Source organism: Rana temporaria, chromosome 1 (genome assembly GCF_905171775.1).
Source record: "Rana temporaria chromosome 1, aRanTem1.1, whole genome shotgun sequence".
In the NCBI taxonomy this organism is placed as follows: domain Eukaryota; kingdom Metazoa; phylum Chordata; class Amphibia; order Anura; family Ranidae; genus Rana; species Rana temporaria.
In genome coordinates, this window is record NC_053489.1 from 166,880,075 (window position 1) to 166,905,078 (window position 25,004).

The 25,004-nt window shown below is 40.8% G+C and overlaps 1 protein-coding gene across 5 annotated transcripts in view; it reads left to right on the plus strand.

Annotated features, from left to right (window-relative positions):
- TAOK3 (TAO kinase 3) overlaps positions 1-25,004 on the plus strand; it is a 371,844-nt gene that overhangs the window by 117,970 nt on the left and 228,870 nt on the right. For all 5 annotated transcript variants that reach the window (XM_040345730.1, XM_040345722.1, XM_040345755.1 and 2 more), the window contains 4 exons: positions 5,624-5,737; positions 10,376-10,467; positions 13,255-13,348; positions 16,125-16,206. In XM_040345730.1, the coding sequence (XP_040201664.1) occupies positions 5,624-5,737; positions 10,376-10,467; positions 13,255-13,348; positions 16,125-16,206 (382 nt within the window). The remainder of the gene's footprint in view (positions 1-5,623; positions 5,738-10,375; positions 10,468-13,254; positions 13,349-16,124; positions 16,207-25,004) is intronic.

Consider the following 25,004-nt stretch of genomic DNA (forward strand, 5'->3'; position numbering starts at 1 on the left):
GGTCTATGAAGCAGTAGAGATGTGTAACGCTGCATTATATTTCTTTAAAGCTTTCAGACAGCAATGTATGACAATTTTGCAGGGGAAATTAAACATTTATAACAACCTAAAATATATAAAGGATCTGTGTTATATGCAGTTGTTCCATTACATAATTTTCCCAGGACTTTAAAATCCTGATGGATATAAAGGAACAAGCCAGTTAGACATGACTACAGCCCCCTCTAGTGGAAATGATTATTGTAGTATTTGGGGTATATGCAGTTTAAGATCTTATCGTTTTCTTGATCTTCTCTCTGTATGTTTTCATAATTTAAATAACGCTTAGGAAGCTGTATTCAGATTCAGTGTAAAGGTGATCTAATTAGGATGGTCATTATTCCAAGAATATTGTTCAGTTATTGTTCCCTAAGGATATGGAGTGATGCATGTTCTGTGCTGTTTATTCACTATTTGAATATGAACATTTAAAAACATGTTGGTATAAGCGGCTTCTGTCTGCCATTCTACCTAAATGGATTGTAGTGGAAAATCCTGTATCTTTTTATAATGTAAATGTGTTCGCGTGTGTATATACGTGTAAATGTAATTGCTTAAATATATCCTTAATGCAAAACTTCAAATAGAACTTTATTTTGGTGGTATTTGATCACCTCTGCGGTTTTAATCTTTTTGCACTATTAAGGAAAATGACAATTTTGAAAAAAAAAATTTTTTTTTACTTTCTGCTATGATAATATCCAAAATAATATGTATAAAAAAAAATTGCTCATCGGTTTAGGCCAAAATGTATTCTATATATTTTTGGTAAAAGAAATGGGCGTATATTGATATCACGTAAAAGTTATCACGTCTATAAACTATGGGATAGGTTTGGGGACTTTTTTTGTCATACAGAGAAATAAACAATTTAATAAATCCATCAATCATAGTTCCAAAAAATCCATGCAAAATCCAATTAACAGCATTACTCCTATCTTAAATACATCCACAAAAAAAAAAAAAAGTTATTTGAGCTAGTCCCCATTCTATCTTCCGTTAGACCTGCTTCTCTTGTATGCCCTGACAACATACTTTACTAAAAACAAAAACTCTACATATCTGAAGAGGTGAAAGTAGTTATATATATATATATATATATATATATATATATATATATATATATATATATATATATATATATATATATATATATATAGGGCTCAAAATTTCAAGTCCTGAGCTACTAGCCAGGGCTCAAGAGTTACTCGCCACCAGTTGCCCCACCTAATTCATACACTGCCCTGCACCTAATTGCACCCGTAAACACGCCCTGGTAGATTATCTCATGGAATGACAATGTTTTATGCAGAATCAAGTTACAAAATTAAATATTACCAACAACAACTTTAACAAAATGGGACAGGGCACTGGGGGCAGACCAGAGGGACAGGGCACTGGGGGCAGACCAGAGGGACAGGGCACTGGGGGCAGACCAGAGGGACAGGGCACTAGAACTGGGTCTCTTCCCCATTCTCTTGCTGTCTCCTCTGCAACTCCCATCCATCCTCTCTCTCTCTCTCCCATTTATCTCATCATCAGGAGCCTGTGTGTGCGGCTCCACGCTTGCATGTCCCCACTTCCCTCTTTTATTCAGGCTGGCAGAGAGGAGAGGAGCTGCAGCACAGCGGGAGGGAGTACAATCCAGCGCTGAGATCCACACAACTGCACAGCCATTGACACCATAGCACAGCGCACATTGACAGCGCACAGCACACATTGAGACCAGTCTGTTCACAGTGCTCAGGCTAAACTGTTGGACACTTACATAGAGCACAAGGAGAAGAAAACTGCACAAACTAGAAGGCTGTCGCTCTCATGTCAGGGCAACTTTCAGTGAGCGCTGCACCGGAGTGGTAATTTTTGCAATCCTCCACCTCGCTCATTACTTTCTGCTCTCCAGCTACATTGGTCGGGGGCCCGGGGGAGGGGGGCAGGCTCAGAGAGGTCATACTGTTGGGTCCCATGGCTTAATGAGAAATGTAAGGAGAGCACCTGTGTACTGCTCTGCCTGTGCGCGGCTCAACAGACTACTTTTCCCGAGCATGCACCTTTCCTCTTCGGCCGCCAATCTCATCGGGACTCTAAGTGTAGGCACAGATTGGAGGGAGATTGGTCATGCAGCCCTGTCATCACTCGCCCCCATCTTAAATCCACTCGCCAAATGCTAGTAGGCGAGTGGAAATTTTGAGGGCTGTGTGTATATATATATATATATATATATACACATATATATATACACACAGTACCGACAAAAAGTTTGGACACACCTCATTCAAAGAGTTTTCTTTATTTTCATGACTATGAAAATTGTAGATTCACACTGAAGGCATCAAAACTATGAATTAACACATGTGGAATTATACATAACAAAACAGTGTGAAACAACTGAAAATATATTTCATATTCTAGGTTCTTCAAATTAGCCACCTTTTGCAGCAGACACATCTCTAGAACTGTTAAGAGGAGACTGTGTGAATCAGGCCTTCATGGTAGAATATCTGCTAGGAAACCACTGCTAAAGAAAGGCAACAAGCAGAAGAGACTTGTTTGGGATAAAGAACACAAGGAATGGACATTAGACCAGTGGAAATCTGTGCTTTGGTCTGATGAGTCCAAACTTGAGATCTTTGGTTCCAACCCCTGTGTCTTTGTGCGATGCAGAAAAGGTGAACGGATGGACTCTACATGCCTGGTTCCCACCGTGAAGCATGGAGGAGGAGGTGTGATGGTGTGGGGGTGCTTTGCTGGTGACACTGTTGGGGATTTATTCAAAATTGAAGGCATACTGAACCAGCATGGCTACCACAGCATCTTGCAGCGGCATGCTATTCCATCCTTTTGCGTTTCGTTGGACCATCATTTATTTTTCAACAGGACAATGACCTCAAACACACCTCCAGGCTGTGTAAGGGCTATTTGACCAAGAAGGAGAGTGATGGGGTGCTGCGCCAGGTGACTACCTCTTGAAGCTCATCAAGAGAATGCCAAGAGTGTGCCAAGCAGTAATCCAAAGCAAAAGGTGGCTACTTTAAAGAACCTAGAATATGAAATATATTTTCAGTTGTTTCACACTTTTTTTGTTTTGATGCCTTCAGTGTGAATCTACAATTTTCATAGTCATGAAAATAAAGAAAACTCCTTGAATGAGAAGTTGTGTCCAAACTTTTGGTCTGTACTATAGATAGATGGATAGATGGATAGATGGATAGATAGATAGATAGATAGATAGATAGAGATATATATATATCACGCTCTCTCTCCCCCACACTTTTTGGGAACCAGTGACATTATTACAACGATTGATTGGTGCTATGAAAATGCACTGATCAATGTAAAAATTGCAGTAAAGAGGTTGACACTAGATGGCGATCAAGGGGTTAAATGTGTTCCCTGTTCTAACTGTAGGGGGGATGGGCTGCCTGGGACATGGCAGAGATAACTGGGAACCGCAGATCTGAGTTGTCAGAATGGGGATCCGCCTTGTTTACAATGGCAGATACCCGTTGTACCTCTGTGTACAGTGATCGCTGGCGTGTGCCCACAATCGCACATGCAGAAGAGCCGACCTGCCACAGTATAAGTGCGACGGCTGGTCGGCAAGTGGTAAAGGAAAAAAGAAACAAGACTTTAGTATTACTTTTAGGCTTGGTTCACACTGATGCAACATAGGATCCCATTTGTGAGACCCCACGTCAGATGACATGTGTAATTCAAGGTTTCCCTATAAGAGCTTTCTTGGCTGATACTACACAAGTCTGTCCAACTTTAGAAAAGGTTCCTGCACTACTTTGATGTGACTTTTTAAGGCGGCCATGCACGGTTCAAATTTCGAAAGAATTTTCGTACGAATTTCGCACCATTAGTGGGCTGCAGCAACAGCCGATTTTCGTGCGGCAAACAAATTTGAGGAATCCGACATGTTGGACATTTTTTGAAAAACGAACAATTTTCTGATCAATGATGGGAGAATCGTGTGAGAAATGTAATAGAAAAAAAAATGCGCATGTGCAAGAAAAGAATATTCCTGGAGAGAAACGAATATTCCCGGCAACATGAAAGTTTGGTCGGCTTAATTTAGAAAATCAATGGTGGCATCATCGGATTACAAAAAAAAACGAACTTTCTGATTTTGAAAATAAAATTTGTTCGAAATTCGACCGTGTATGGCCTGCTTTACTCTGTGTGTTACAGTTGTGTTACAGTTGCATCAAAGTCAGACTCCAAAGTTGCACTGAAAGTCGTGCAACTTTGGAGTCCGGCTAGTGTGAACTGGGCCTTAACTAGGTGGTACCTAGTACCCTCCTGATTAATGCATATACACCCAGGGCTCTCAGGGCTGTCAGAATACAAATGACCCAGCAGGGGGGATTTCTGCATCCACATCGATTCCAGCCCACAGGCTAGAGAAAAATAAAAAAAGATGACAGCGCGTACTCTGCTTTACACTGGCACATCCCGACAATACTGTATGTTCTCATTACACCTTTCTCCCAGTCACTCTGGACATTTCCTACACCATACATTGCCTGGTGTTGACAAACTGTCACAAGTGACAGATGCAGATTACAGGGAAAGAGGAGAGCAGCCAGGATCCACATTAGGTGCTATGGATTGAAACAAGTATACAAGGAAATGCTTTAACATTTTGTTTTAAAGGTTTACAGCCACTTTAAGGCCTCATGTACCATGGGCATAAAAAATACTTCTCATACAGGCGTTTGGCATTTTTTGTTCAAGCCTGTAAAAGCCACTCTGTTAGCCTATGTGTCCATGCACATTTTGGTGTTTACAGGAATATTTTTAGAGGAATATTTTACAGGCTGAAAAACCCCATCACAAGTGTGTTTGAGCAAAGCTTTCAGGCAGATAAAATTAAAAGTGTCAGATATTTTTAAGTGTACATTTTTGTAGTGTTTTGGGGAAAAACGCTTGTAAATGGCAACACGCCCCCCCCCCCCCCCCACAGAAAAATTCTAATTATTTTTTTAATATTGGGACACTTGCCCGTCCTGGAATACAGCGATATCGGCATCCCAGCCAATGCTTCCATCGGCTCTTGGGTGCTGCCACTACCATAGCCTGTAGGAGAAACTGGTAGTGAAGCCTTGCGCCTTCACAGCTGATTCCCTACTGCACATGTGCGGAGCGTGCTGCACTTTCTGAATGGTCCTTCGGCAGTAAAGGATAAGGGGGGCTGAACTTAAGAACCGCGCCATGGCGAGGTCCGACGGAAGTGGGAACAGGTACTTGTCAAAAGACAGGTACCCGCTTACTCCCCCACCAAAAGATTCCAAATGTGACACAGGAGGGGGAAGGAGACAGATAATCAGAGCTTCCCCCCTTTGGGTGGAACTCCGCTTTAAAAGCACGACTGTATTGGTTTTCTTGCTTTCTCAGTTTGTATGCTTTGATTTTGTTATTACATTAATTTGTTCAAATGTTTATATTTGTAAGAATAGATTGTACGTTGACCTAGGACAATAGTTTTTTTTAATACAGTCAAAATGTTATCAGTTATAACCACTATTTTTTAAGATGCCACTAACATTTTACCATTTACGTTGTCATCTTTTCTCTTTAGGGATGTTAAAGCTGGGAATATACTGCTTACTGAGCCTGGTCAGGTAAAATTAGCAGACTTTGGATCTGCGTCTATAGCATCACCTGCCAATTCCTTTGTGGGAACGCCATACTGGTAAGATATAGCAATAGATGTACATCCACTGCAACAGTCATTTCTCTTCGCTAAGGAGGATGTTTCAGGGATTTTGATCTGTACCTCTTTATACAATAAAAGATTAAATATTTATTGGAACAGTTCCTAAAACAGACACCCAATTGGGTTGATTTACTACAACTTGAGAGTACAAAATCTGGTGCAGCTGTGCATGGTAGCCAATCGGCTTCTAACTTCAAGTTGTTAAATTAAGCTTTGACAAAAAAAATGGAAGCTGATTGGTTTCTGTGCAGAGGCACCATGTTTTTCACTATCCAGTTTTAGTAAATTAACCCAATTTGGTGTCTGTTTTAGGAAATGTACCAATGGATATTGCATCTCTACTGCATAGTTATAGAAACTATAGGCAAACTGCTAAATATACTGATGAAATCCATATATGAAACCTAAATCTAGCCATGTACGACTAGTTTAAGCAAAGCAATTTCCACTGTCTGTAATGTCATCAATAAATGTCAGTTAAAAGGAACTGTGAAAGTCCAGGCACAATCTGGAAAGATGAAGAAAATGTGTGGACTGTTTGTATGTTGACCAGAAAGGCTATGACTGAAATGGACCTGCAGGAAGGTTATATGCTAGGTTCTATCTTGCAGAATTGCTTGTGCAATATCTAAGATCTAAAAGAGTCATCAAGATGAAGCCTTACCTGCAATGTACCGTAATCATAAAATTAAAGTAGAACTATAGGCAACACCTTTTATTTCAGTTTGTAATTTTTTTTTTTTTATTTACCTTAATTTTCTGTCCAATAGCCAAAACACGCAGTGAGAGGAAATCTTTGCAAATTAAAGGAATCCTTTGGGGCCCTCCAGGTCACTAGAACTATTGTCCCGATTCGAATATTTTTTTTATTTTTTTTTTTACTTTCAATGATGATGATAAACAGGACAAGTAGGGTGAATCTCCCTAACGCGGGCACAGACCGCAATAAAAACTGACAGGTGTTCTAATCCCTTTCCACTCTATACGGAAATAATCAAAGAAAAAGGTTTTCCTTTTAGTTATACTTTAAAGTGTCCATTTTAGGGAGTTAAAATATAGCAACAAGAAGCTAACCTGTAAAGAATTTTATATTTTTGGTTCAGCACAGATGCTTATCGATTAACCATGCTGGACAAATAGCAGGTCACCCTTCTGAACTCTAGTCACTGCAGGACATTTAGACATAGGGATCAACAGGAGATACCATGGCAACCAGAGGTAGACCCGGTGTTCTACAAACCAAAAAGTGGGTGTACAGTGTATCCAAAAAGTTTTCACAGCGTTTCACTTTTTCCAAATTTTGTTGCGTTATAGATTTATTCCAAAATGTATTAAATTCATTATTTTCCTAAAAATTAAAGAGGGGGGGAATCACATGTACATAAGTATTCACAGCCTTTGCTCAATACTTTGTTGAAGCACCTTTGGAACCAATTACAGCCTTTCGTCTTTTTGAGTATGATGCTGCAAGCTTAGCACACCTATTTTTGGGCAGTTTCTCCCATTCTTCTTTGCAGGACCTCTCAAGCGCCATTCGTTTGATGGGGAGCATCGATGCACAGCCATTTCCAGATCTCTACAGCGATGTTCCATCGGGTTCCAGTTTGGGCTCTGGCTAGGCTACTCGAGGACATTTACAGAGTTGTCCTGTAGGCCACTCCTTTTGTTATCTTGGCTGTGTGCTTAGAGTTGTTGTCCTGTTGGAAGAGGAACTTCCGCCCCAGTCTGAGGTCCAGAGCACTCTGGAGCAGGTTTTCATCAAAGATGTCTCTGTACATTCCTGCATTCATCTTTCCCTCGATCCTGACTAGTCTCCCAGTTCCTGCTGCTGGAAAACATCCCAGCAGCATGATGCTGCCACCACCATGCTTCACTGTAGGGATGTATTGGCCAGGTGATGAGCGGTGCCTGGTTTCCTCCAGACATGATTCTTGCCATTTAGGCCATAAAGTTCAATCTTTGTTTCATCAGACCAGAAAATTTTGTTTCTCATGGTCCGAGTCCTTCAGGTGCCTTTTGGAAAACTTCAGGTGGGCTGCCATGTGCCGTTTATTGAGTGGCTTATGTTTGGCCAGTCTATCATACAGGTCAGATGTGTGGAGTGTTGCAGAGATGGAAGGTTCTCCTCTCTCAACTGAGAAATGCTGGAGCTCTGTCCGAGTGACCATTAGGTTCTTCATCACCTCCCTGACTAAGGCCCTTCTCCTCCTATCGCTCAGTTTTGCCAGATGGCCCACTCTATGAAGAGTCCTGGTGGTTCCAAACTTCTTCCGTTTACAGGTGTTGGCCACTATGCTCATTGGGACCTTCAATGCCACAGGAATTTCTCGATACAATCCTGTCGTGGAGGTCTACAGTTCTTGTCCTTCATGGCTTGGCTTGTGCTCTGACATGCGCTGTGGAACCTTGTATAGACAGGTGTGTCCCTTTCCAAATCAAGTACAATCAACTGAATTTACACAGGTGGACCCCAATTAAGTTGTATAAAGATCTCAAGGATGATCACTGAAACAGGATGCATCTCAATTTTGAGTGTCATGGCAAAGGCTGTGAATACTTATGTACACGTGTTTTATTTTTATTTTATTTTTATAAATTTGCAAAGATTTCAAACAAACTTCTTTCAAATTGTCATTATGGGGTATGGTTTGTAAAATTTTGAGGAAAATAATGAATCTAATCCATTTTGGGATAAGGCTGTAACATAACAAAATGTGGAAAAGTGATGCTCTGTAAATACTTTCCCGGATGCACTGTAGAAGATATAGTGGCTAGATAGTTCAGTCTTTTCCCAGGCTGGAAGGGTATTGTGGAATATTTGATTTGAGCCTTTTAGTAACCACAGTAACCCTTTAATATCAATCCATGCCCTTGGGTGGTAGTATGTGGCCGGATACTCTCCCTACTCTATATACATCTCCACTCAGACAGAAAGATTAACCAAGGTCAGCCAAAGACATACTTTCTGTCTGGTTGTTATCTCCCTATAATGAGGGCAGTTGTATATCTGTTCTATCATTTTGTATTTTGGCACTAATTCTGCATTGCTCTATAAGGTTATACACCTGGCATTCTTATGACTTCCTTTCATTTTCTACATTATAGATTTTTAGACCGATATGAATAAAAGTGATGTTTTAGGTCATACTGTGTTTGGTAAAATCGCAGCAAAAACTCATTCCGTGCTTTTCTGCAGCTTTTCTATTCAACCAAAATATCAAAAAAAGCACAGTTTTTTGCTTTTTTTATAAAGTCCTTGACTCCACAAACTCTGTGGGATCTTTCCCCTCCGCTGGCAGGCCTACAATACGAATATTTTTTCGCTAGGGCGGTTTTCTAGATCTGCCCTAATGGTAGTGGTTTGGCTAGCTAAAAGGCGGTAGTTGGTCTTCTATGTTGCTGATGTGATGCTTGGTCCCCAAGGTGCACTCAGCAGTGAGACCTCCTCTCTCAGCCCACTAAAGTGGTCCTTAAGAGTGTTAATGGAGGCTGTGCATTTAAATGCCTGCAGATTTTCTCCATGTGGGCTGCTGTGCAATCGTCCAACTGCTGAGCAAGACTCCGCCTTTAATATGGGTTCCCCCAGCGTATCCCCTCATTTACATAATCTACGCCGGTCGCAATGGAAGCGCCATCTAGCGGCCATCAGCAACATTGCAATCTAAGATAGGACGGCGCAAGCCGTCGTATCTTAGATATGTTTAAGTGTATCTCTGTTAAAGAATACACTTAAACATAGGTCGGTGCAGATTCAGAGTTAGGTTGGCTTATCTGTAGATAAGCCGGCCTAACTCTTTCTGAATCTACCTATTTATGTTCATTGGCAGCTGGAGGTGTAGACAACTATTAGTGTGACCATTGTCCCTGCAAAGACTATAACCATTACTGGGTTATACAGCGCCATCACCCTCTCCATAATTCTCAACTAACATTACTGGTTTGTTTGACCCTGGTGAATGTGTCTGTCTCCAAGCTATGGTGTTTAACATACCCTGTTTTCTGTTACTTTATGCTCTTGAGTAAATGCACCTCTTGGTTTCAAACCATTTGCATGTGTTTATTTTATGTGAAGCGCTGAACAAAAAACAAAAAAAAGATTATGGAGAAAAGAATGGCCAGTGTTTCAGTAGTGCACAGAAGCAGAGTTCAAGCTGCAATTGGTAGCAATTAGCATTACGCAGAGGCAGAATTCACACTGCAAATAGTAGCAATTAGCTTAATAAATGTCCCCCAAACTTTATTTGTTTTTTAACCACTCTATAAACTGACCTTGATCACCAGTGCTACATCACTCATTTTGAAGTGTCCATAATGGCTATTGAAGGCTAAACAAACTCCAAGACAAAGGTTACCTTTTACATTGGGCAAGAGTGACGATATAGTAGACCAGCCATTGTTGCTTTCTTCAAGATGGGCTGTGGCTTGTTGTTTGTCACACTGATGTGAAACAATAGGTAGCAGTAGTACTATTTCAGGGCCACCAAGCGTACATTGATCGCTCTTAAAAAGACATTATCACACAGTCCGATGTATACCTCATGATATTTTGTTCAACATGTGTTTTATGTTTATGGACACTCCTAACAGAGCTTCTTTGTGGTTGTTTGCTTTCAGGATGGCCCCAGAAGTTATTTTAGCAATGGATGAAGGCCAGTATGAAGGCAAAGTTGATATCTGGTCTCTTGGTATTACTTGCATTGAATTAGGTGAGTAAACAAAGACAGCCCATAGAAGATTATTCTTTTTTTTTTTTTTTTTTTTGTTCAACGAATGCCCTCCCTGCCCATACATGATCAAAATTCTTCTGGTCCCTGCTGGACTGGCCGAATTTTGATCAATGTATGGCTGGCTTTAAAAACGGTTTCATTTCTGAAACCATTTAATTTGTCACATTGCACAGTTAGACTAACGGGAAAGTTCACCAAATTCTTTATTGTGCTGCATGAAGTGTGCCCCAGAACTTATGCCTCTTACACACGGGAGTAAAAAATGCTGTGTTTTTTACTGATATGAAATGCGATGCATTGTTGTCTATAGAACAATGCACACAACTGAGTTAAAGATTAGTAATACAGTGAGTACAGACCAGTAAAACAAAAATACAACATTTTTACGCTTGAGTGCAGTAATTTACTCGCATACGTGTTTACTTCTCTATAAGCATGTTTATGTGAGCATAAATTAGTATTCTACTTGTCTATATGCTTACGCACATTTACTCACCTATTACCAACATCACTCAGGTCTTCACACACAGGTTTTTTTTTACTCAGTAAAAATAAACCTTACTAAATTATGATGCCAGTGTGCAAGGGGTCTTTATTATTTTATGCTGTTAGTCATAAGGTTTCAGGTTGTGGTGAAACACTAAAGCACCTAAAGGAAACCCTATTATACACAGAGAGAACATGTAAATGGTGCTTCTGGCAAGGTTCAATCAAGACTCAGATCTGGAACACAAAAAGGCTAACCAGTACAGTACACATATGGGAACCATATACATACATATCAAAGTAAAATTAGTATATGTATGGTAAAACATAATGCCTTCTAAAATAGCGCCTGCAAACCGACCCAAACCGCTGCTGCTGCGTCTCCAGTGTGAAAGCCCCAAGGGCTTTCACACTGGAGCGGTGCGCTAGCAGGATGGTAAAAAAAAGTCCTGCTAGCTGCATCTTTGGAGCGGTGTGTATACCGCTCCTGCCTATTGAAATCAATGGGACACCGTGGCTATACCGCCGGCAATGCGCCTCTGTAAAGGCGCTTTGCGTTGGTTATTAACCCATTCTTGGATGCTAGCGGGGGGGGATAAAACCCCCCGCTAGCTGCCGAATAGCGACCTGAAATTGGCGGTAAAGCGCCGCTAAAAATATCAGTACTTTACCGCCGATGCACCTCCCGCCCCAGTGTGAAAGGGGCTTAAGAAAAAAAATTCTAACTCTCTATTCACTAGAAGTAAAAACTTATAACATAACTTTAATCAGTGACCAGGTAAATAACAAAAGGAGTCACCAAACTGTCCAACCCAGTTAGGTGTTTGTAAATGGTTTGTACATATTTCTAGTTGTTGCTGTATAGCTTGTCTAAGCCGGATTTATTAAACTGTTATATGTAGCATAGCGAACAATGCTACGAAATGTTGATATAGTTTGGATCTTTAAATAGAGGTACCTTTAAAACCTTGCGGTTTAAACTAGATTTAGAAAGTTGAGGGTTAATTCAGGTGCTAAAATAGCTTTAACTTTTCACCTGCAACAAGCAACTGTAGTTGTCGCAGGATTCCGTTATTTTTTTTTGCAAATAAAAAAAAAAAAATGGAAACACAATTGGGAGTAGTTAAAAACGGGTTACTGTTTTGTGTGATAAAGTATGAGAACAAAATAACACTAATTAAATATGCAACATGTGTTTACTATTGCTGTACAAAATAGATGGACTTCTCTGCGCTAATGAATGTGGTTAAAAACCATAGGAAGCTGTAAGAGCCTTTGTAGTATATCTTGCATTTGCTAAATATGAATAGGTAGATTCAGGTAGATTTGCCTAAACTTGCGGCGACGTAGCTTAGCGTGTTTAGGCTACGCCGCCGTAAGTTAGCTAGGCAAGTACATGATTCACAATGTACTTGCCTGCTAAGTTACGGCGGCGTAGCCTAAAGCGGGCGGGCGTAAGGGCGCCTAATTCAAATGTGTGTAAGGGGGCGTGTTTTATGTTAATGGGGCTTGGCCTTACGTTTTTGACGTTTTTTTTAAACTGCGCATGCGCCGGGCGCCTACATTTCCCAGTGTGCATTGCGGCTAAGTACAGGCCTATTGATTTAGACGTGGACGTAAACGACGTAAATCGATATTCGCGGATGACTTGCGCAAACGACGTAAAAATTTCGACTCTCGAAGCGGGAACGGGGGCCATACTTTAACATTACTATTCCATCTAATAGATGGAATAACTTTAGGCCTGATAATGCCTTGGGGAAACTGCATAAATGTACTGCGGCGGCCGGGCGTACGTTCGTGAATCGGCGTATGTACTAATTTACATATTCTACGCCGACCGCAATGGAAGCGCCACCTAGCAGCCAGCCTCAATATTGCAACCTAAGATAGGACGGCGCAAGCCGTCCTATCTTAGATATGTTTAAGCGTATCTCTGTTTGAGAATACACTTAAACATAAGTCGGCGTAGATTCTGAGTTAGGTCGGCTTATCTACTGATAAACCGGCCTAACTCTTTGTGAATCTACCTAGGAGACTTCATTTGGTCAGGTGAAGGTCCATTGTTTCAGATGTTTTGGACAGAGAATAAAGCTTTCATGGAATGGCTTCCCTGGAATGACCTAGGAGATTAAAATAATTGGATTAAATAGTATGACGGCACTAAAGAGCTCTTCTTTTTACAAGCAACACCTTGTAGGCAGTACATGTCCCTGTCTCTCCTCACATTCTTCCTTTTGCTCATGTGACTTTTTTTTTTTTCTCTCGTTTTGCTTACAGCTGAACGGAAGCCCCCTTTATTTAATATGAACGCAATGAGTGCCTTATACCACATAGCCCAGAATGAGTCCCCTACACTACAGTCTAACGAATGGTAAGTTTTCACTATTTTAGGTATACATAATTATTATGCAATATTTCACTTTTTTTTTTAAATTGCCATTCCTACTATTGTAATGTCGGTGGGGAGAAATGATTAATGTGGACTCCAAAGGGAACTACTATGAGGCATCTTGACTTTCAGTAGATTTCAGAAGGTTGTTTTGAACAGTTAAAGTTGTGATACACCTGTATGATCCTTTTCACTGTAGGCAAGGTCTGAAAGTGTGTTACAAAAACCTGCTTTAGTTCCCACCATGTTTGTCTATACTTCAACACAAACATTGCTTTTCTATCTGAAAGTGAACATATTATACCACAATTGTCAAAATGTCTTATGTTAGGCCTTGTTTACACATGCTTTTCCCTTTGAAGCACAATCTGCATTTGAATCACTCTTCAGAGAGCAATAGACAGGAGGTGTGGTGGTGGTGGTGTATCTCCTCCTCACCACCTGTTTTTTTTTTTTTTTTCTCCCCTAAATACTGGCCCCCTGCTCACTGTGCGCATTGTGGATGTTTGCAGTGTGGCCCCCATCTGTGGAAAATGTACACCCCTGGCTACTGTGTCGGCAGCAAAAAGAAGAGCGGTTGAAGCGGGGTGGTGGGCATGGGGTTTTACCCCCCCCACAAATTGCAAATCTAAATGAGCCCTTAATGGTAGAAAAGCTAACTAATGTGAAGCAAGACATGTAAATTGCTTTCGTTTGGAGGGCTTTTTGGTTTCTTTTATCCCACCTCACAATAAACACTCTGGCTATATTTATCTTGTAAACAAGTTAACTGAATTTGTTAGGGCCTTTTTACACTTAACGTATGTGTTTTTTACCTTGCAAGACTCTTCACACCACTGCTCTGCGGGTGCGGTGCATTTAAAAAAGGCCTGCAATGCTGCATGTTTGGGTTTCAACACTGCACCAAAAACACAACTCCCCATTGAAATGAATGGAAAATGCTGCAAAAACGCACTGTTTGCATTTTTGGTGCGTTTTTTTTTTTAATCACATGTCCATTTTTCACAGGTACAGACAACCAGAAAATGCGCCGGAAACTTGTCTAAATCGTAGCAAAAACACTTATGCGTTTTTACTGCGAGTTTGCTTCAGAACGGTGTAAAAGTAGGCTTATTCTTCACTTCTGTGTGTTCGTGCATGTTTGTGTACATTTTAAGTACATTCCCTCCACAACAATGTGATACTAAAAATACAAAAATATTCATAAGTTGTCAATCTATCATTTCTAAATTTATAGTTGCATAGCTGGAGAAAAAAATCGCACATTTGGGTTGATTTTAATGGAGCAGAGCGTGTTAAAGGGGTTGTAAAGGTACAATTTTTTTTTCTAAATAGCTTCCTTTACCATAGTGCAGTCCTCCTTCACTTACCTCATCCTTCCATTTTGCTTTTAGATGTCCTTATTTCTTCTGAGAACTCCTCACTTCCTGTTCTTCTGTCTGTAACTACACACAGTAATGCAAGGCTTTCTCCCTGGTGTGGAGTGTCCTGCTCGCCCCCTCCCTTGGACTACAGAAGAGTCGGGACGCTCTCTACGTTGCAGATAGAGAAAGGAGCTGTGTGTTAGTGAGTGTCCTGACTCTCATGTAGTCCAAGGGAGGGGGCGAGCACAAAACTCCACACCAGGGAGAAAGCCTTGCATTACTGTGTGTAGTTACAGAGAGAAGAACAGGAAGTGAGGATTTCTCAGAAGAAATAAGGACATTTAAAAGCAAAATGGGAGGATGAGGTAAGTGAAGGAGGACTGCACTAAGGTAAAGGAAGCTATTTAGGGGAAAAAAATGTACCTTTTAATTTTGCAAAGTGAATTTTCACCTAGGGTTGTAAATGAGACAAGGCTGAAAGCAAACTCGCTTCCAAAGAATATTCAATCAATTCAAGAAAGCTATAAATAAAATAAAACATTTGGTTCATACATGGTTGCATGGAAGTCAGCATAGCTGCTGTTCATACACATAATAAGGCCTCATTCATACAAGTGATTGAGGGCGGATAGGTTATCAATGCCTCTGGACACGGCAGCACCCTGTGCTGTTGCAGCATACAAGCTAGCTGATTTGGTGCATACAGAAATGCTCTCTGCATCTGTCTCCAGGGCCGGTCAGAGTCTCTATTCACATGTAACTGTTTGAGTGGTTACATGCAAGCTAAAAACTTTTTTTGTTTTTTGCAAAGTGAGTTTTCACTTTCTTTTTTTCAACTCCTTCTCTAAGGCTGGCCACAGACAGTGTGAATCTATCTTGCCTGGTTCACCAGGAACCGGCCAAGATTTGAACCATGTATGGGCAGGCTGAATGCATCGATGGATCAGCCAACTTGGGTACAACCAGCCTGCCAGATTTTACTTGCGAATATCCCTAGTGGCTATAGCCACTAGCGATAATCGCTATCCTATCCCAGTGGGGACAGCCCCGCCCCACCCCTGCTCTGAGAATACAATGTCTCTGCAGGAAGGATTCCCTTGTCGAGCACAATTTGTGTTGGTGGGGGAATCATGCGAATTTCACTCCATTAATGGTAGGCCTAAGTTCGGAATAAATTTCCTTTGCAAAGTAAACCTGCTCTACTCCTTTAATTGATCGACCCGAGTACGTTTATCTTTATAAACAGAAGAAACAAAAACAAATCTGTCTCAATGTTTGCTTGATCCAGAAAAGGTGTTTTCAACAGTGTATTGAAATAGGTTGACTCTAGATTTTACTGATCTTTACATATATTTTAAACCGTTTTATGCTCACTATGTTACTTTTAAATTCAGGTCGGACTCATTCCGTGGATTTGTGGACTACTGCTTGCAGAAAATACCTCAGGAACGGCCCACATCTGCTGATCTGCTGCGGGTAATGCATCCGTTTTGCTGCTGCTTTTGTGTGTTTTGCATTTTGTTTTTTGCTTGTTTTTTCAGTTCTAATTAATAAAGTTTGGTTTGGATAACTATTACAAGTGACTAAAACCTTTACTAACATTCCTTGTATTGATCCTTATCTGCTAACAGTAGATTTGAAACCTAATAGATGGGTGATCATTTGTGCTCTTATATTTGCACAAAGAAGAGACAACATTTTGAAACAAATATGTAGATCCACATTATGACCTTGCTGAAACCAAGCCCTTAATGACAGCCCTGATCTTTTTAGATAAGAGATCGAAAATACGACCTTAGCTGGTGACTTTTATTTCTGGTGTGAAATATATGCATTAAAAGTATCACATGACCTTGGTCGTAATGTGTAAGGAGGAAAATTGATGCAGGTCTCACTATGATATAGACCTGCTTGCTGCAAGAGTCAACTTTTTCAGTGTGTCATGCAATCACTTCTAGAAAACAGTTACATTTTAAGATCCAGGCGTTTTAAATATTGGGGCTTTTATAGTGTAAACTGGCTGATGGAAGCTGCTGCATGGAAACAAGGGTCCCCATTTAACTGGCATGTGACAAGTAATACTGAGCAATACACAGGTCAGTTTTTTCATTCGACCAGCGGGTTGAACAAAAAAAAAAGAGACCAGTTTCCCCATCCACACATACCAGGTAGATGGAGGGAATCCTCCCTGTAATGCTATTGTATTCTGACAGCAAGGAGACTTCCCCACTATCAGAATACACAGATTGGCACTTCAGCCTGCAGTGCTGAGCAAGCAAGAAAATACAGATACAGTGGTTCAACTACAGTGGCCAGAAATGATCGAAATTCGGCCAGTCTCTATTGAACCGGTTAAACGTTGATCCATTTATGGCCAGCTTTAATAACAATGCAGATATACAGTACTGTGGGAAGAAGGCATGTGTGAAGAAATGCTGTAATAATGCTTTCAAAAATATATACATGAATTACTTTTATAGATTTGCAATGTAAGCGAACCGAGGAAAAATCTAAATCACAACAATATTTGGTGTAACCACCCTTTGCCTTCAAACCAGCATCAGTTTTTACACATGTCCGATTCCTACACTAATAGATAGCAGGGGAGTCAGCGCTTCTCTTTCAAACAGCCATATAAAGTCCAAAGGAAACAAATGCTGGGGGATGGTGATCTTGAAAAGAGAAAGGACACATACATACATCGGCAGCTCCTCAATGGGTTAGGAATCCCCTCAAAGGCATGTAAACCATAAAAGAGGGCGTCAGATCAGTATGAGCAAAACTAAAAATGCAATTTATTCAGTATCCCTTACATGTAAAACTGCTGTGAGCTGTATACAGGGCTGGTATGGTGTGCTCGACTGGAAGGCAGCGGTCTCGATGGACTATACTGTTGGCACAAGCCGAGACCCACCGCAGAACATGTTGCGTGCCGCCCCATCTCTCGTTCTGCCTGCCTGTAGACTGGCCTCCAATGGCGTGTGTGAAAGCCAAGGACGCCACTGGCTTTCTCCACAGCGGGTCCTGATTTGTGCCTGCAGTTGCTCTCCAGTCCATCAAAACCTCTGCCTTCCAGCCAAGCACACCATACTACCCCTGTATACAACTCATAGCAGTTTTACATGTAAGTGATACTGAATAAATTGCATTTTTAATTTTGCTCATACTGATCTGGCGCCCTCTTTTATGGTTTCCATTCTTACACTTGCAAACTTTGTACACTTGCACAAAGTCAAAGATTCTTTGGGATTAGAGTCAAGTTTATAATTAATCAGTTATACCAATGATCATCAATTTCATATGTAGGTTGAAACAGTCATTAACTGAAACAAACAGTTGTGTAGGAGGTGTAAGGCTGACTGAGGAACAGCCAAACCCTGCTACCAAGCGAAGATTGTGGAAGACTATTTTATGTCACAGGTCATACACTTTGGCAAGACTGAGCACAGCAACAAGACACATGGTAGCTATACTTCATCAGCAAGGTCTCTCAGGCTAAGATTTGAAAGCAGACTGGGATTTCAAGATGTGCTGTTCAAGCTCTTTTGAAGAACAACAAAGAAATGGCAATGTTAAGGACTGTAGATACCGTGGTCAGCCAAGGAAACTTGGTACAGCAGATGAAAGACACATCATGCTTGCTTCGCTTCCACATCGGAAGATGTCCAGCAGTGCCATCAGCACAGAACTGATGGAAACCAATGGGACCCAGGTACACTCATCTACTGTCTGGAGAAGTCTGCCAAGAAGTGGTCTCCATGAAAGAATTGCAGCCGAAAAGCCATATACCTCTGATGTGGAAACAAGGCTAAGCGACTCAACTATTCATGAAAACGTAGGAAACGGGTTGCAGTAAAATGGCAGCAGATGCTCTGGACTGATAAGTCAAAATTTGAAATATTTGGCTGAAGTAGGAGGCAGTTTGTTCTCTGGAGAGTGGTAAAATGAATGTATCTGCAGGCAACAGTGAAGCATGTTCGAGGTTTCTTGCAAGTTTAGGGCTGCATTTCTGCAAATGGAGTTGCGAATTTTGGTCAGGATGGTGTCCTCAATGCTGAGAAATACAGGCAGATACTTATCCATCATGCCATACCATCAGGAAGACGTGCAATAGTCCCCAAATTTATTTTGCAGCAGGTACAACAACCCCAAACATGCAGCCAATGTCATTGGGAACTTTATTCAGTTTAAAGATCAAAGAGTCATGAAAGTGATGGTTTGGCCCCCACAGAGCCCTGATCTCAACATCGCGTCTGTCTGGGATTACATGAAGAGACCGAAGGATCTGAGGCAGCCTACATCCACAGAAGATCTTTGGTTGGTTTTTCAAGATGTTTGGAACCACCTACCTGCCGAGTTCCTTCAAAAACTGTGTGCAAGTGTAACTGGAAGAATTGATGCTGTTTGGAACTAAAAAGTAGTTGCACCAAACATTGATTAGATTTGGATTTCTCTTCTGTTTTTTTACTTGTCATTCTCAAGTCATAAAAAAAAAAATATTGGCACCTCCTATTTCTGAAAGCATTCCTAATTTACAACATTTTTTCACACCTGCCTAAAACTTTTGCACCGTAGTGTGTGTGTGTATAATGCCACCTGGCACACCAAAGTTTTTCTTATTGGACTGTTGATAAATCTTAAAAGTACTCTGTTCCATGTGGGTGACCTATTTGGATAAAAGGAGGGCATTAATTGCATGCTCTTTCAAAGTAACAACGGTGTTACCCCTTTTTATATTGGTGTTGCTAGTAGGGCACTGTACATTTTATATGAATTTCTTCCTAGGATTGTGTAAGTTATTGTACTAAACGGTTCCATTCATACTCGTACTGTCTTCCCTTGTTACACATATTGCTGCCACAGATAATCTCTTAACAGGCTCATAGGTTTATGATGATGTTTCTTTCTGGAAGTTGATTCATGCATCTGGCAATCCTTTTGCTCTCTAGTAAACATAAATTCAAGTTCACTAGCAAATCATCTCCATGCACTTATCAATCTACACGGTCTACTTTTTGTACAAACTTCTGTACTATAAATTGTTGAATTAAGATGTGTCTGTCGTATTTGTATGCAAAGTATTTTGCTTCATTCTTTTAAAATCATTTAAAAGGAACCCATTGGTATTGGAATTGGCATTTACTGTTATATTTTTGATTACAGTATATTTGTTTTAATTTTTTCTGGGACCCCCACTCATACTTTCTTTGCTATTTAACGACTTCATGAAGAAAGTATAAGTAAACAACGCCTATAATCCAGACCTAAAAAAAAAAGACATTTCTGGTTTGAAAGGGTATACCTATGAAGGCGCTAGAACACAGTTGTCGAACACAAGGCCTGTGGGTCGAATCCGGCCCTCCAGGCCATTTAATGTGGCCCTCGCACCTCTCCTGCAGCTGCAGGAGAGCTCCAGCCCTCCTCCAGACCCTTACTACTTTATACTTTCAAGCAATGCATCCAGCTTCTTCCCAGCAACAGCATAAGGAAAGGGGGGTACACTGTGATGTAAGGGAGAGTGGGGGACTCAACTTCTGATGGTGAGGTGGCTCTTGACATCTAATGTAAGGGGAGGGGATGTGCTGGACATCTAATCTTACAAATACAACCGGCCCTTTTGAGACCAATCATGCGGATGCGGCCCATGATGAATTTGAGTTTGACACCCCTGCACTAGAAGTATGGAAAGATACATATGCAAGTGTAATAAAGCCCTGCTGAACTTGCAAGCTTACTTGTATAAGGGAGGAGAGCTAGTAAGCTAAAGACTTCTTAGGGGGCAGCAATGACAATGGGCGGGATCACCACAGATGGCGAAGAAGGGGCTAACCTGCTTTATCTTTCCCGCAGCCAAGATTATTATACTCAGACATTGGCATTCTAGTGTAATTTCCTCTATTAAAGAATAGGTGTCTGATCAAAGTTATATTATGTTTTATGGTGGAATTGACAGCGAGCCTACAGGAGAAATGCCCAAAAGTCATAGCTAAATGGGGGGCACTGAAAGATTTCAGCACCTCCACATATTTTGAGATTGTACCCTTGACTTCTCGCCACATATGAACATACCTTAGGTCCCCCCTTCTCCATTTTTAATTTTTTTTTTATTGTACCCTTGACCTAGCTTCTCGCCACATATGAACATACCTTAGGTCCCCCTTCTCCATTTTTTAATTTTTTCTTATTTTACCCTTTACTCTACTCTTCTCTCTATTCTCTCTTTTTTTGATTTTTGCTATTTATTTTAATTGTTGATGGTATGGCAATTCAAAGGTCTATGCACAAATTGAAAAAAATTGAATGACAAATAGGCTCAAATTAAGTTGTGTTTGCTTATGAAGCCAACAATTTTTTGTTGGACGTTTTATATGTGACCAAGTGTATCATAAAAAAAAAAAAAAAATTATTCAATAAAGCTTTGAAAACATTTTAAAACGAAAATAATAACAATGGCAATGGTGTTAGGTTTTGAAGCCTTTCAAATCGTTTATGGCCCCATCACTTGAGATCATCCCCCTAACCTAGATGATCGAATGATGACATATACATATACTGTAAACACACCTTTTTAACCACTTCTGCCCCGGAGGATTTGACCGGGCCATTTTTTGCAATTCGGCACTGCATTGTTTTAACTGACAATTGCGCAGTCATGCAACGTGGCTCACAAATGGAGCTTTCTTTTGGTGGTATTTGATCACCTCTGCGGTTTTTACTGTTAGCGCTATAAACAAAAGAGCTACAATTTTGAAATTAAAGCAATATTTTTAACTTTTTGCTATAATAAATATCCCAATATATATATATATATATATATATATATATATATATATATATATATATATATATATATATATATATATATATATATATATATATAAAATTCCTCAGTTTAGGCCGATATGTTGTTTACGTATTTTTGGTAAAAAAAATCGCTGTAAGCCTATATTGATTGGCTTGCACAAAAGTTATAGTGTCCACAAAATAGGGGATAGTTTTATGACATCATTATTATTATTATTATTGTATATATTTTTTTTTTTTTTATTAGTAATGGCGGCAATCTGCGTTTTTTTTTTTTTCTGTGACTGCGACATTATGGCAGACACATCGGACCCTTTTTGACGCTATTTTGGAACCATTGTCATTTATACCGTGATCAGTTCTATAAAAATGCACTGATTACTGTGTAAATTACACTGGCAGGGAAGGGGTTAAGTGTGTCCTAGGAAATGATTCTAACTGTGTATGGGGTATGGGCTACCAGTGACTCGACATTGTTCACTGTTGCCGATCACAGGGAGCAGTAGATTACTGTCCTGTCACTAGACAGAACAGGGAAATGCCTTGTTCACAAAGGCATCTCCCTGTTCTGCCTCTCCGTGGCCCGATCGCAGGAAACCGGTGAACATCGAGTCCGTGGGTCCCACCGGGCACAGTCATGGAGCACATGGCGGTCGCGCACCCACAATGCCACGATTTAAAGGGGACGTACCTGTACGCACATTTGCCCAGCCGAGCCATTGTGCCGACGTATATTGTCGTGCGCTGGTCGGCGTGTTGGTTAATGTTGCTTTGTTTTGATTGCCCCAGGACTCTTCCTTCCTTAGCATACATCTTTATATCCATTTTAGATGATCTTTAAAACCTAATATTTCACACACTAGAATAATGCCAGTTTCTTAAAGCGGAGGTTCCGCCGATTTTTTATTTTTTTTTAAAACCTAGCAGCTACACATTTTGCACCTGCTGACTTTTAAAATATGGACACTTGCCTGTCCAGCACGCCCGCAATGTCGTCCCTCGGCTGCACCCGCCGCTATCCTCGGTGAGGGAATTGGGAAGTAAAGCGTTGCGGCTTCACTGCCCAGTTCCCTACTGCGCATGCGCGAGTAGTGCGGTGTGCCATCACTGGTCCCCGCTCTCTCTGTCTCTGGGAACCGTGTGTTTCCCCGAAGACAATGAGGGGTGCGGGTAGGGGCGTGTCTGCCGCAGTACGGTAATCCCGGAAGTGGGTGCAAATACCTGTCTTGGAACAGGTATCTGCACCCCCCCTCCCCCCTGAAAGGTGCCAAGTGTGACACCGGAGGGGGGAGGGTTCCAAAAAGCAGAAGCTCCGTTTTTGGGTGGAACTCTGCTTTAAAAGGGGTTGTAAAGTCAGAAGTTTTTTTTTAATCTTAATGCATTCTTTGCATTAAGATAAAAAGCTTTGTGTGTGTAGCAGCCCCTTTCGGCCCCCTCTAAAACTTACCTCAGCCCCATATCCGTCCAGCGATGTCCACGAGTGCCTTGGATGTTGCATTGGCTGAGACACGGCAGCGGTGCCATTGGCTTCCGCTGCTGTCAATCAGTCAGTCAGCCAATTGGCTTGCTTGCTTCAGGGGCATTTGACAGGAGGAAGGGGCCAGGAGCATAGAAGCGGAACCCGAGGAGACTCTGGGCTGCAAATCCACTGCACAGAGCAGTTAAGTATAACATGTTTGTTATGTATATGTATTGTTTGGGTGTTGTTTAGCTCAAGTGTAGCACCCGCTAGCGAGGACAGTCCCACACAAATGTTTCCTTTTGAGGGCTTGTTGACCCACTTTTATTAAAGAAAATCGAACAAAGTTCCAGAAATGAAAACAAAAGTGGTTTCCCTCGCAGGGGGGTTTTCACCATCAACATTAAATGGTAGTATGTTTAGCCTCCTGGCTCACACATGCAAAAGTGCAAATAAAAATACTGAGTTGCCTGGCTCTCTTCAGCAGCAGCACCACTGCTCAGGCTCCCGCATAAAACCCTGACTCCTGTCAGCGACCTCAGACTCAGGTCTCTGGGTTTCACAGTGCAGCCTGCACTCTCTAGCTTCTCTAGCTACTCCTGCACACTCTGGCTTCTCCCTTGCAAGCCTGGACTCCTCGGGAGGGTGGAGCCCAGAATACTGGTCCTGACTCTTCTCTACTATCAGGCTCACACACACATCAGTGTGCCGTTGAGTCTCAAAACCCGGATCCAGGACTGGGTATTTAATCCCACACATATTTCTAAGAAATCCCTGGGCTCCAAGTCCCAAAGTGGACTTTTATTAACCACTTAACCCCCGGACCATATTACTGATCAAAGACCAGGACACTTTTTGCGATTTGGCACTGCGTCGCTTTAACTGACAATTGGGCGATCATGCGGCGTGGCTCCCAAACAAAATCAGCGTCCTTTTTTTCCCACAAATAGAACTTTCTTTTGGTGATTTTGGATGAGGAAACTGAAACGCCAGTATTCACAGCACTTCACTTTTTTCACATTTTGTTATGTTACAGCCTTATTCAAAATGGATTAAACTCGTTATTTTCCCTCACAATTCTTTAAACTATATCTCATAATGACAATGTGAAAGAAGTTTGATTTGAAATCATTGCAAATTTATAAAAAAAAAAAAAACACAAATGTACAAAAGTATTCACAACAGGGTGGATTTTATTTAAATCACTAGTAAAAAGCCTTGATTTAAATAAACTCTATTTTAGATCATCTTTTTTAAAGAGCAAACATTATTTCTGTCCTGCAGTGGCTCCTCCTCTGACCTGCTGTTTCTCACTGACAGTCCCATTCACTTTAATGGGATGGCTGGTGATGCGGCAGTGACACAGCAAGGTGAGTGGATGCCCGCTAAGAGGCGCTGCCCTGATGGATCTGAAATGAGAGGTGCTCTTTAAATGTAAGGACTTATTCTTATTGGTAGTTAAAATGTTTGATATTTGCAAAAAAATTTTTTACCTATTTATAATAAGCTGTCAGGTTAGTAAAACAGTATCCAAACTGATTCAATAAAAAAGTTTGTAGTGTACATAGATTTGCAAAACATTGGGATAAAGAAATATTCCTGAACTTTGTTTATCTCATGGTTACTGTGAAAATGTGTGAATGCATCAATGCAGTGCATGTTATCTCAGCGTGCAGAGCTTGGATTCATTGATTGAGTTTACCAAAAATGTAAATATTGTAGCATATACAGCCTCATGCTACATAACTAAGATCCGTTTCATGCTGAATAACTAAATTATTAATGTATCTTAAATGGAAAACTATCTTTAGATAGATTTTTTACTCCAAAGGCATTTTATTAAAATATTTTTATTTTTTTTTGTTCTCATAAATCATTGATTTATTTCCATCCTGATTCACAGCCCTTTCCATGACACTCAAATTTGAGCTCAGGGGGGCATCCTGTTTCCACTAATTTATCCTTGAGATGTTTCTACAACTTGATTGGAGTCCACCTGTGGTAAACTAAG